The 11339-nt window shown below is 52.5% G+C and overlaps 1 protein-coding gene across 1 annotated transcript in view; it reads left to right on the top strand.

Moving 5' to 3' along the window:
• The first annotated feature begins 411 nt into the window (after window positions 1-411).
• GFPT2 (glutamine--fructose-6-phosphate transaminase 2) overlaps window positions 412-11339 on the top strand; it is a 41361-nt gene continuing 30433 nt past the window's right edge. The window contains exon 1 of the mRNA XM_045795008.2: window positions 412-540. Coding sequence (XP_045650964.1) covers window positions 534-540 — 7 coding nt within the window. The 5' untranslated portion in view covers window positions 412-533. The remainder of the gene's footprint in view (window positions 541-11339) is intronic.

The raw sequence follows: 11339 nt of genomic DNA, 5'->3' as shown, positions 1-11339 counted from the left end.
CTGGCACACAGAGGGGCACGGGGGGGGGGGGAACGCGTGCACCGTGCCCGACGTTGTGCCCTGGGCCTCACGCTGTCTTAATCCTCACCCCCGGCCCGGGTAGGGAGCTTCCACTGTCATCCCATTTCACAGACGGGGGAACTGAAGCACCGAGCCACTCAGTGCCCCGCCCAAGGGCCCACGCCTTGACAGCGTTGAGTCTGGATCTGACCTCAGAAGGTCTACCGCCCCCAGGCCATCTCCTGGACTTGACGCCCGCGCGCCAGGGGAGCGGGGAGCCGCCCCTCACCCAGATCCCTGGCTCCTGGGGGCCCAGTCCCCGCCGTTGTCACGACAACCGGGGACCAATGGGGAGCGGGCAGGCGGGAGGAGGCCCCGCCCCGGCCCCGCCTCTGGCGGAGGGCTCCGAGCTAAAAGGGCCGGAGGCCGGGCGGCGGGAGCCGGGGCCCGCGGAGCGCCAGGCGCGCACGGAATTCCGAGTGTCCAGAGCGTGCAGAGTCCCTGAGCCGCGAAGGGCGAAAGCAGCAGCCACGATGTGCGGTGAGTGTGGTGGGCGCGCGTTCCGGGCCCCCAGCCTCTCGGCGCCTGGGCCCGAGAACGGGGCGCCGGGGACCCGGAGGTGGCGCGGGATGGGGCACCGATCTGCCCCCGTCCTAGAACTAGGGGCTTTCACCCGCCGGGCCTGCCTCATCGTGCCCCCCGTGCCCGAGGGGCTGTTCCAGGGAGGTGTGGGAGAGGAGGGTGCCCAACCCCGGTCTCGGACTTGGTGAGGGCGACCCACCCGGCCCCCCAACAGAGGAGACAGAATTGGTCCTGTCCCGGGCCTGGACCTTCACAATGCAGAAGTATCCGCACCCCCCCCCCCATGTCCAGTACAGAAAGCGCCCCCAAGTCGCCCACAAAGGCGGCCACGCGCAAGCTCACGCATCTCGGGTGCGGGGTGCCCAGCCCAGCTCTCAGCCCACCGCGCCCACCGCGGAGAGGCGACCCCACATGCACCCTCCCGGCAGCCCGCCGGGCTCGCCCCGGTGGCGTCGGGAGCAGCCCTCGTGCGCTCGGGAAGGGCCTGTGCGATCTCCTCGCGTTCCAAAATGAACCTCTTGTCCCTGGAAGGGTTGATTCTGTGTTGCCGCCTCTTTGCTGAAAGAGCTCTCGGCGACGCTTGGGGAAGAGGCAGCATCGACCGCCGAGCCTCGAGCCGAAGCTGGGAGAAGGAATCCGGGATGGGGAGCAGGGCTGGGCTCGGGCGTCCTGAATACCGCGGCGACTCGGTGCTGTCCGGGGAGGCTGCTGGGCCGTGGGGAGGGCGGCCGCGGCCCTGCGCGCACATCTGCAATTCCTTACTCTCCTGGCTGGGCTGCCTCCGCTGGCTGGGGAGAGGGCCGGGAACTTCTGCTGGGACAAAAGGTCACTGTGCCTTTTTTTTTCCTTGAGTAGGATTCAGTTACCCATTCCAGCCTCCTGTGGCTGGAGGACCTGGTGGAACTTTTGAAGCCATGAAAGGCCTCTGTCTGACTTCGCCGAGGGCTGTAGGGTGGGATGTGCCAGCGGCCAGCCCTGGGCCAAGATCTGTACAGGCCTTGTTTCTGAGGCCAGCCGCTCCTGAAAGTGAAAAAGAACGTCTGACCAAAGAGCCGCAGCCTGCTTTGGGATGCAGCCTCCCCCAGCCCAAGCAGGCATCAATTTAAATTCCTGAATCTTCAGCAAAAATCTCAGGGCCGCGAAGCATCATGAACAGTGTATAGGGCTGCCTGTGGGTATTTCTGGGCAGAGAGACGAGGCCAAGGTGGCAGTTTTGCCAGAAGCTCTTTGGGTTCTAAACCCCTCAGTGTGACATTCAAGGCCCTTGATGGGAGGCCTTAGAGCCAGACTAGTGGACGGACCAAGACCCTTGCTCTGGAAGGATCTGCCCCTCTGGCACTGGCAGCCTCCCTCCTTCCTCCTCTCAGGTGCCCCCACCCCGACACCCTAGCCTTCCTAACTGCTTCCTACCTGCATCCAGCTTTCTCTCTGGTGCCTGGAGCCTAGACTAAGCTCAGACTCTCCCAATGTGGGGTTTTGTTCTGCTGTCTTAAGGGGCCCCACGTGTTTTGTCCCCTAAAGAAAGGATGAGCTTTGGGCTGTAACTACCTATGTCCTCACATCAAGGCTCCCCACTGGTGGGTCCCACCCTGCAGGCCTCAGTGAAGGCAGGGAGCCGTGTGGAATTCCCACATGGGAAAGTTATTTCCTTTTCAAGTAGCCAGGAGAAAGTCTCAGCTGGGTGCTAATGTGTTTTTTACAGCTCTCCTATACTTGCCAGGCACCCCTTGCACAGAGGAAGCTGTCCCAAGCCCAAACCTCACAGCAGCAGCTGGCTAGAATTAAACACGTTGTTCTGGGGGGGGGGGGGGGTTCTGGATGATGGCCTGTATATGTATGGCAAGTGATACTGGTTTTCCTTTTATGGTTGTGTCCTTTTGTAGTGGGTTTATTTCGGCTTTCAAAAACTTAGTCAACTTTATAGAAAAATGTTAAGGAAATGATTGCATACTTGGTATAACGATACGTCAAAAATTGCAGAGATGTTCCTGGAATAAGCCACTTAGCCTCATCGCATTCCCTGTGGGGACACTGAGGCCCAAAGAGGTCTGTGCACCCCTGTGTCTAGGAGTTGTCTAAAACGACTATGGCCCCACTGCGATCTGCCACTTGGAAGCCTCCTCAGAGGTCATATCTCCAGGGCTGAGTTCCTATAGGGGTCAGCGGTTGCTAATAATGACCAGGTTCAGATTGGCTCTTGCTCCCCCTCGTCTTCGCTTTCCTCCTCTCCTTCCTTCTTCACTCACTAGTGATTGACTGCTCCTGGAGAGGGCCTGTGTTTTCCATGCCCTGGGGCCAGTAGTTAGAGAGGGGCACAGAAGTGGTCACCAGGCAGGGGTGAGATAACTCATTAGGTAAACGCTCCAGACGGGGTGGACCTTGGGACCTGTGCCAGGCCAGTGGGCACCTGTCTTTCTGTTCAGGGCTCAAACTATTTCTTACACCCACCAAATGACACAATTGGGAGATTTCCCATTAGTAAGGATTTTCGACTTCTCTTGAAAAAAATCGGAAGATGAGCAACCCCGAGTGTATCTATCTGAACAGTGCACCGTGGCCCCTAGGATGATCCCGTCCAGGGACCTCACTCACTAATATTACCCAATGGCCTACATGTAGTCTGAATCTGAGACCCCAGCGTAGCGGAGGTGGGGAGCCCTGACTTTGCCAGGAAGAGTGCCACAGGAGCCTGGCCTCAAGTAGGAGCCCCACAGAGAGAAGGGAGGGGACAGGTGCGCCAAGCTGAAGACACAGGATGTACAAGAGCATGGTAACAGGGACCACGCATGCGTGGGCACTGGGCAAAAAGGATTGCACTTCCGGTCCGTGAATTCTTAAAAGCTTCCCTATCCTTTACTACTGCATTTAGTAATTTATTGGGGTGGGGGAGATTGGCTATGGAGAATTATCGAATTCTTAGTTTTTGCTAGAAGCAAAAGCCCTCACTTTGAATTCATTATCTTTTGTCTTAGTTGGTGTATTAGTGTCTGTCGGCCCCTATAACAAATTGCGACAGACTTGCTGCCGTAATACAACACGAATTTATTTTCTCGAAGTTTTGGAGACCAGAAGTCCAAAAGTCAGTTCTACTGGGCCAAAATCAAGGTGTCAGAAGGGCCCCACTTTCTCTGGATGCTCTAGGGAGAATCTGTTCCTTCCCGTGGCTTGTGTCTCCTTACTCCAGTCTGTGCCTCTGTGGGCACATCACCTTCCCCTCTTCCATGTCAAATCTCCCTCTGCCTCCCTTTTATTACACTTGTGATGGCATCCAGGGCCCACCTGGATAATCCAGGAGAATCTCCCATCTCCAGATTTTTCATTTAATTGCATCTATAAAGACCTTTTTCCATATGAAGATTTTTACAGATTCTAGGGATTAGGACCTGATATCTTTGAGGGCTGTTATCTATCCTACTGCAGTTGGGTTCTTGCTTTTAGGCGCCTTCCCCAAGAACAGCCCAGTGTTGCTAATCCCGGATGTCCAAGACATGGCCATAAGGATATTGACCAGAAGGCTACCAGTATCCGCTCTATGCCCAACACACACACCCAAGTCCCCTGGTCCCAGAACTTGCAGACTGGACCCACCATAGTCAAGAAGGCGAATGTAGGCCTCAGTTAAAGACTTCATCCTTCACCGGCATGGTGTCACATACCCAGTTGGACCAAATAGTTTTCACAGTTTTTCTAAAAGTCAGGTCTTGCGTCATATAAATATGGCGCTCATTCCATTTGCTCTCCATGCGTATACATACCCTTCCTGCTCATCTCTTCCCTGCAAGAAGCAGGCAAGGTTTTATTCCCCCAGAATCAAAAGGGACCACCCCCACCCACACACACACAGTATATTTGCTTGCTTGGTGGTCTTCACGAGAGCTTGTTACGTGCTTAGGGGCTTGTCTGTCATTTCAGCTGAGTAAACAGCCATCCAGGAAGATTATATGACATGGAGGAGAACTCACCGTTTTGTCCCAGACTTCTTCCAGCTCTGGGAACCCCATCCTATCTGATACCCCTTTCCTCCCTGTTCAGTTCATTAATGGATGCCTCAGAAGGGGCTAAGCTGGAGTTGATGGGGCACAGACTCTGGGGTCAGGTCACTTGCCTTGCTACCTCTCCGAGCCACAGGATCCTTGCAAAACAGAGCCCCTGCTTGGGGATGTGCAGATAAGTGTTTGACAAGTGGCTCACCGTGGCTAATATGAGGTCATCCCTGTGAGGTCCCTGCGTGTGGAATTGAGAAGAGAGGCGTGTGGTTGGCTCTTGGGAGCCAGTCCTAGCAGTTCCCACACGCTGCTCACATCCTGCCTGCAGGACTCCCATGGGCACTCTCAGACAGAGGGCTTCGCGGAGACCAGCTGGAGAGGGGCTCAGCGCTGGAAGTGATCTCCCCTCTTCCCCCTCCTCCTCCCCATCATCACACCATTCCTCCCTCAGTCAGTCTTATTCATCGGGGCTTTCCCAAGTTCACAGGAATCTTCCGGAAATTTTGTGATGTGGCATTAGTAGACAGTGCTTTTAAGTTGAAGGATTATTTTTATATTTAGTGAAATCTGCTTATAAAGGAAGATGGACTTGAGGTAACAACACCCTAAGGAGAAAGTTCTGGAGATTAATTTGATGCAAAAATAAGCAATTTCCTCTGATCATCTGCCTCTTTCACTTTCAAAGGGAACCTTTCCCTGAAAAAAGTTTGACTTTTTTTTATAGCCAAATTTTAGCTATAAGACTTACACTTTCTTAAAAGTATGTTTTAGTGCAATTTAGAGTATGTTTGCTTCTCTCTTTGCTCTTCGTGCAATCCTAAAACGACAGGGACACGAAGAACTTTTTTATTAAAAATAGAAATGCCTTGCCCACGTTTACTGCAGGAGGCAGAGTCTTCTGTTATCGCAGAGATTCCAGTGGTGTGGTAACTTTAACCCATGGAGTCCCAGTGAGGCCAGAGCCAGGGAGAGGCTGTCCCGACCCCGAGCCAGGCCCTCGGTCCCTGTGTCTTGCCGTGGGATCTCTGCCTTTGCTCTCACTTCTGCGAGGAGGTGACAGTAATTGTCCCCACTTTATCTGTACCGTGTTGCCCAGAGAGGCCACAACCTCCTCTGTAGTCCTCCCTGTTGGCCCAGTGTCCTCCCCGACCTGGGGGCCTCATCCAGGAGAGTAGACCTGCCCCACCTTTCCTAGCACACCACATACACACACCCAACCCTCAAACCCACACTCACGCCCATACACACTCACACACACTCACACATACCCAACACTCAAACACAAACTCACACACATCCCATGCTCAAACACACATTCGCACTCATACACATTCACGCGCACCCCTGACGTTCAGACACTCACACACATACACACTCTCGCACACACACATACTCAGGAATTTTCTGAGGCGGAAGTCCAACTGGCATGCATGTTTTCTGTCTGGGTGGGGAGTGACCCAACTTGAGAAGTGGACTAGTATCTAATCTGTCCTAGGCTCGTGGACTAAGAAGGTCAACCCCTTCAATGCTGAGAAGCAGGGGATGGTGGTGGAAGGAGCGCCCTCCGTCTGGGGGAGGGGTGGTCCCAGCCTGGCTGGGTGGTGATGTGGACCCACAGAGCGAGCCCCTACCCTGGTGGGGCACAGGCTGGATCTCTACCCGGGACTATCCACCCCCACTCACACGGAGGGCAGGGCTTTCGTTGTGAAGCTGACGCTCGGAGAGAGGGAGAGAGTTTCCAAAACTCCAGCCACAGACAGATTCAGAATACAGATCCCAGCCTGCCCACAGTGAATTTGACCTCTTCCCTTGTCCTCTAGGCCTCAGACAGCCCCTGCTCCCCTCCACTGCTCCAGGCACCCCAAGGGTTATAAAGATTCCAAGATCTCAGTGCTCCTAGTTCTGGCTGTGTGTCCAGCGAATGCTGCCTCTCGAGCTGGTCATTGTCATTATCTGTCGCTTGGAGGTTGAGTGTCCCCTGCATGTGTGGAAGGACCTTGTCCTGGTAGCCTTTGGTCCTGAGTCACCCGTATGAGCTCTCAAGCCATTTGCAGAGGGAGTGCTAGAACCCCCAGACCCCCAAGATGAGCCAAGCAGAGGGGCCGCAGTCCCCTTTCAAAGGGCTAGTCTCCATCCTGCATCATGTCTAGAGCCTTTTCTGGGGTTTATCTCAGCTTTTCTCCCTCTAGAACATTTTCTCGCTCACTTTCCCTGTCAGATTTAAGAGTAGGGCCCTGAAAAGCTGTTTGGAAGCTCTGGATGCCAGGGTGGGGTGTGGGCACGGGGCATGTGCTGAGCTGGGGTGGTTAGGCCACAGCCGACTCTGTCCCAGGGCCAGACATTTCTCGAAGCCACCTTGGGAGGGTTTCACCATCCTGCCTGTGCAAGGCAGGGAGGGATAAGGGGGACCCAGAGTTGGCTGTCATTGCCACGGCCTGCAGTCAGAAGCCGCATAGTCTGGTGGGGGCCAAGAGGAGTCTCCTGATGTCGACACGGCCCTGGACCCCACCAGGGGAGCTCGGAGATCTTCCCACCAGGGGTGAGGTGGGCATCTGTCCATAGACGTGAGCTATCCCTCTCTATGTGAACTACTTCTCACCCCTCGGGGTAGGATTGTAAGATAGGGCTTATGCTGATTTTGGGGGGCAACAGGGAGACACCCTGCAATCACTCAGATAGACCTGGCTGTGACTTACTCAGGTCTTTGGCCTTGGAACCAGAAGTGCCCTTCTGTTCACTGCCTTGGCCCAGGACCTGGGGAGAATCCGACGAGATAAGTTTCTGAAAGGATTGGCTTCCTGGGTGCCCCACACATCTGCTGCTTGACATCTCACACTCCCCAGGGGCGGGAAGACCCTTGGGGGATACTGGGCCCGTCCTTTTAGTCACTGGAAGGTGTGCTCAGACAGAGCTTTCTCCTTGTGGCCCTTGTTCTTCTGGGTGAGTGGGACGGGGGAGCCATGGAAGAGTCAGTGAAGGCAGATTGTGCTGGCTGACAATCCCATGCCTACCAATATGGAATCCTACAGAAGCACATGGTAAGATGGTAAATGGGCACGTGGCGAAATAGTGTGACCGTACAAAGGGCACACGTGCAGTAGGAAGGGAGTTTCTGCCCTATATCCAATACCCTCCTCCGAGGCAACCACTGCATCCCCACCACTCCTGGGTCGTGGGTGCCCTTCCAGAAACACCGTATGTGTCTCCCCCAGCCCTCCCTGCATAATTTCATCACGTTCTGCGAGCTGCTTTTTCCCTTGACACATCTTGGAGATGTAGCTTGTTTTCCAAGAGGACACAGAGCCTCACCTTGTTCTCTGTGGAAGGCCACCTGCCCGTGGTCCCACGGTGGCCCCGCCACGTGGCTGCACTGCTGTCACTTACCTGGTCCCTGCCAAGCATCAGGCTGTCCCCCACCTTCAACAACCGATGTCTGCGGACAGCGCCGAGCGACCATCCTAGTGCGTGCACGGACGCCCCTCTGCAGATATCTGCTGGATCCGTGCCTAGCAACCGCTCTGGTCAACAGATGTGTACATTTTTAATTTTGAAAGATTGCCAAACTGCCTTCCAGAAAGGGTGCGCAAATTTACCCTCTCTCTTGATCGTCAAACTGCTTGATCTTCGCTGATCTCATAGGTAAAAAATGGAGTCTCCTGTGGCTTTTGTTATGTGGTGGGGATTCCAGAGGGAGTTCTGACCGTGAATGGCAAGAGAAATGCCTGGGAGAGCAGCTTTATTCCCTTTCTTTATTTTTCTAAAATAGTAAGAGCCTGGTGTCAATGCTGGGTGCTTTTTTTTTTTTTTTCACTTCATCTCGAGAGAGAGTGCGGGGAGAAGGCTGCCAAGAGAGCTGCAAGAGGAGAGGGATGGCGCTTAGTTAATGAAAGAGTTTACTGAGTAGATGTCCACATGCGGGAGATTGCATGTTGAAATTAGATTTATGCTTTCTTGCGCAAAGACCTTGGAAACCACTCCTTGGCAGCCCCCTCACCACAGGGTTCTCCCAAACTGTGCATGAGCGGCTGGGAGCCTCCTGGCTGGGTGTGGACACAGCTGGTGGTCCTGAGGACAAGGACGCTTTAAGCAGCTCTGCCGCCCCTCCTGGGGCTCTGACAGCAGCACCCCCACCTCCCCACCAAGGAGGCTATTCCGGAACTGAGAGCCAGAGGCACCTCCAAGAACGGACGTGCCTGTCAGAAGGACTTCAGAAGTGCGCTTGGGCCCAGAGGAAGGGGAATCTCACGGGAGAATCGGAGAGCAGAGCCCTAGAGCCCCCTCAGAAAGGCATTTCAGATTCCAAACCTTTCCAGAGTTGGTGTATGGGCCTTTGAGTCATCTGCAGAGTGTCCGCTCCCCTTCGTGAGGTGCAGCTGTAATTCTAGAAGGATTCCCCGGATGCCAGGGAAGACTCCAGAAATGATCTGCGAGTGGCTCCCCCCCTTCACATAATTGTCTGCCATGCCTACGTGGTCTTCACAGTGCCTGGACTTTGCCCACGTCCCCCCAGGGAACTGTCTGATACTTTGCGGAATAATGAACATTAGGAAAATTTCACCCCAACGTTAGATTGTAGTGGTGGCCGATCGACTCTGTGAACATAGAGTTGACCCTTGAACAATGGGGGTGTTAGGGGCGCCAGCACCCCACGCAGTTGAAAATCTGTGTGTAAGTCTGACTCCCCCCAAAACTTAGCTACCGTTGGCCGGAAGCCTCACCCAGAAGCATTAACACATATACTGTATGTTATATGGAGCACATACTGTATTCTCATATTAAGTAAGCTAGAGAAAAGCTAATGGTATTAAGAAAATCATAAGGAAGAGGGGCGCCTGGGTGGTTCAGTCAGTTAAACGTCTGCCTTCTGCTCAGGTGTCCTGGGATCGAGCCCCACATCAGGCCCCCTGCTCAGTGGGGAGCCTGCTTCTCCCTCTCCCTCTGTCTGCTGCTCCCCCTGCTTGTGCTCTCTCTCTGTCTGTCAAATAAAAAAAAAAAAAAACTTAAAAAAAATCCTAAGGAAGAGAAAATATATTTACAGTACAGTACTATAGTTATAAAAAAAAAAAAAGAAAGAAAAAAAAGTGGAATTGGGCAGTTCAATCCCGTGTTGTTCAAGGGGCAACTATTCTGAAAACCACTGAATTATACACTTTAAATGGGAGCATATTATGGTATGGGACTTATATCCCAATAGAGCTGCTCACAATTTTTTAATGTTTCCATTAGAAGGTAACTATTGGTTTTTGGGTTTTTTCTGTTTGTTTTGTTTTTTTAATGAGTAAGGGGACAAAAATACATCCTTTGCCCAGACGTGCTGAGGTTTGAAGGGCAGGGGACGGTGTGAGCTCCTGTGACCCACTCAGCGTCTTCGCCCAGGGGATACCTAAACTGCACGTGGGGCCTTAGCCTCAGCGTCTCTCACCTGACCTCGAGTCAGCCAGGAACGCAAAAATAGCTGACCGCCAAAATTACCCTCAGCCACGTTAAAAAGAAAGTGTCTGTCCCAGCTCAGAAAGCACGGGGTGTGTGTTTCTATATAGAAATTCTGTACTTTAATACTTGTGTGCAAATATATCCTGTGTACAGTAACATACAGGACCTAAGAATGCAAAATATCATTTTTAGCGCTGTTTAATTTTATCGCCTCGCTTTCGACTACAACTAGAATGAATTTTAGCAAGTTCAGTGTTCGTCTGCTGTGATCATATTCCCATCCCTTTAAGGCACGTCAGATCACTCATTCAGAGATACTATTTTGACTTGAATCTAATCTTTTTAATGACTGGAGATATTACAGGAGGTTTTGTGCTCAGCCCTCAGTTTCCCTTCGGAAGGTTGGCCTCTCTGAGTATCATCTCCGGCATGTTCCCCTAATGGACGTATAACATCGTATACGTTTTGGGTGTACTAAATGATTTGGTCTGTGTATATATCGTGAAATAATCACCACAATAAGATTACTGACCATCTAGGGGCGCCTGGGTGGCTCAGTTGTTAAGCGTCTGCCTTCGGCTCAGGGCGTGATCCCGGCGTTATGGGATCGAGCCCCACATCAGGCTCCTCTGCTGGGAGCCTGCTTCTTCCTCTCCCACTCCCCCTGCTTGTGTTCCCTCTCTCGCTGGCTGTCTCTCTCTCTGTGGAATAAAATAAAATAAAATCTTTAAAAAAAAAAGATTAGTGACCATCTAACCCTTCAGATAATTAACATTTTTCCCTGTGATGAGAACTTTTTAAAGTTCTAAGCTACTCTCCTAGTAACTTTCAGATATACAATAGAGTATTATTAGCTGTAGTTATCACGCTGTGCATTACATCCCCAGGACTTACTTATCCTATAACTGGAAGTTTGGTACCTTTTGACCGTCTTTACCTGGTTCCCCCATCTCCTCCTCCCCCACCTCTGCCAACAACCAATCTGATCTCTGTATCTATGAGTTTGGGGTTTTTTGGATTCCACATATGAGATCATACAGTCTTTGTCTTCCTCTGTCTGGCTTATTTGACTTAGCATAACGCCCTCACGTTCCATCCGTGTTGCTGCAAATGGCAGGCTTTCCTTCTTTTTTATGGCCGAGTAATACTCCATTGTAAATATATGCAGTAATCTTTTGATCCGTTCGTCTGTGGACGGAACACTTAGCTCGTTTCTGTGTCTTGGCTATTGTAAATACTGCTGCAGTGCAGGGGATGCGGGTATCTGGCAAATTTTTAATCCCGGCCAGACCTTTCTGTTATCCCAGGAAAACAAAAATTTAATTAGGAAAATTAAAA

The sequence above is a fragment of the Ursus americanus genome, chromosome 5 (assembly GCF_024610735.1).
Source record: "Ursus americanus isolate L20-20 chromosome 5, mUrsAme1.1.p, whole genome shotgun sequence".
Classification (NCBI taxonomy): Eukaryota; Metazoa; Chordata; class Mammalia; order Carnivora; family Ursidae; genus Ursus; species Ursus americanus.
This window is presented reverse-complemented; position numbering and strand designations above follow the sequence as displayed.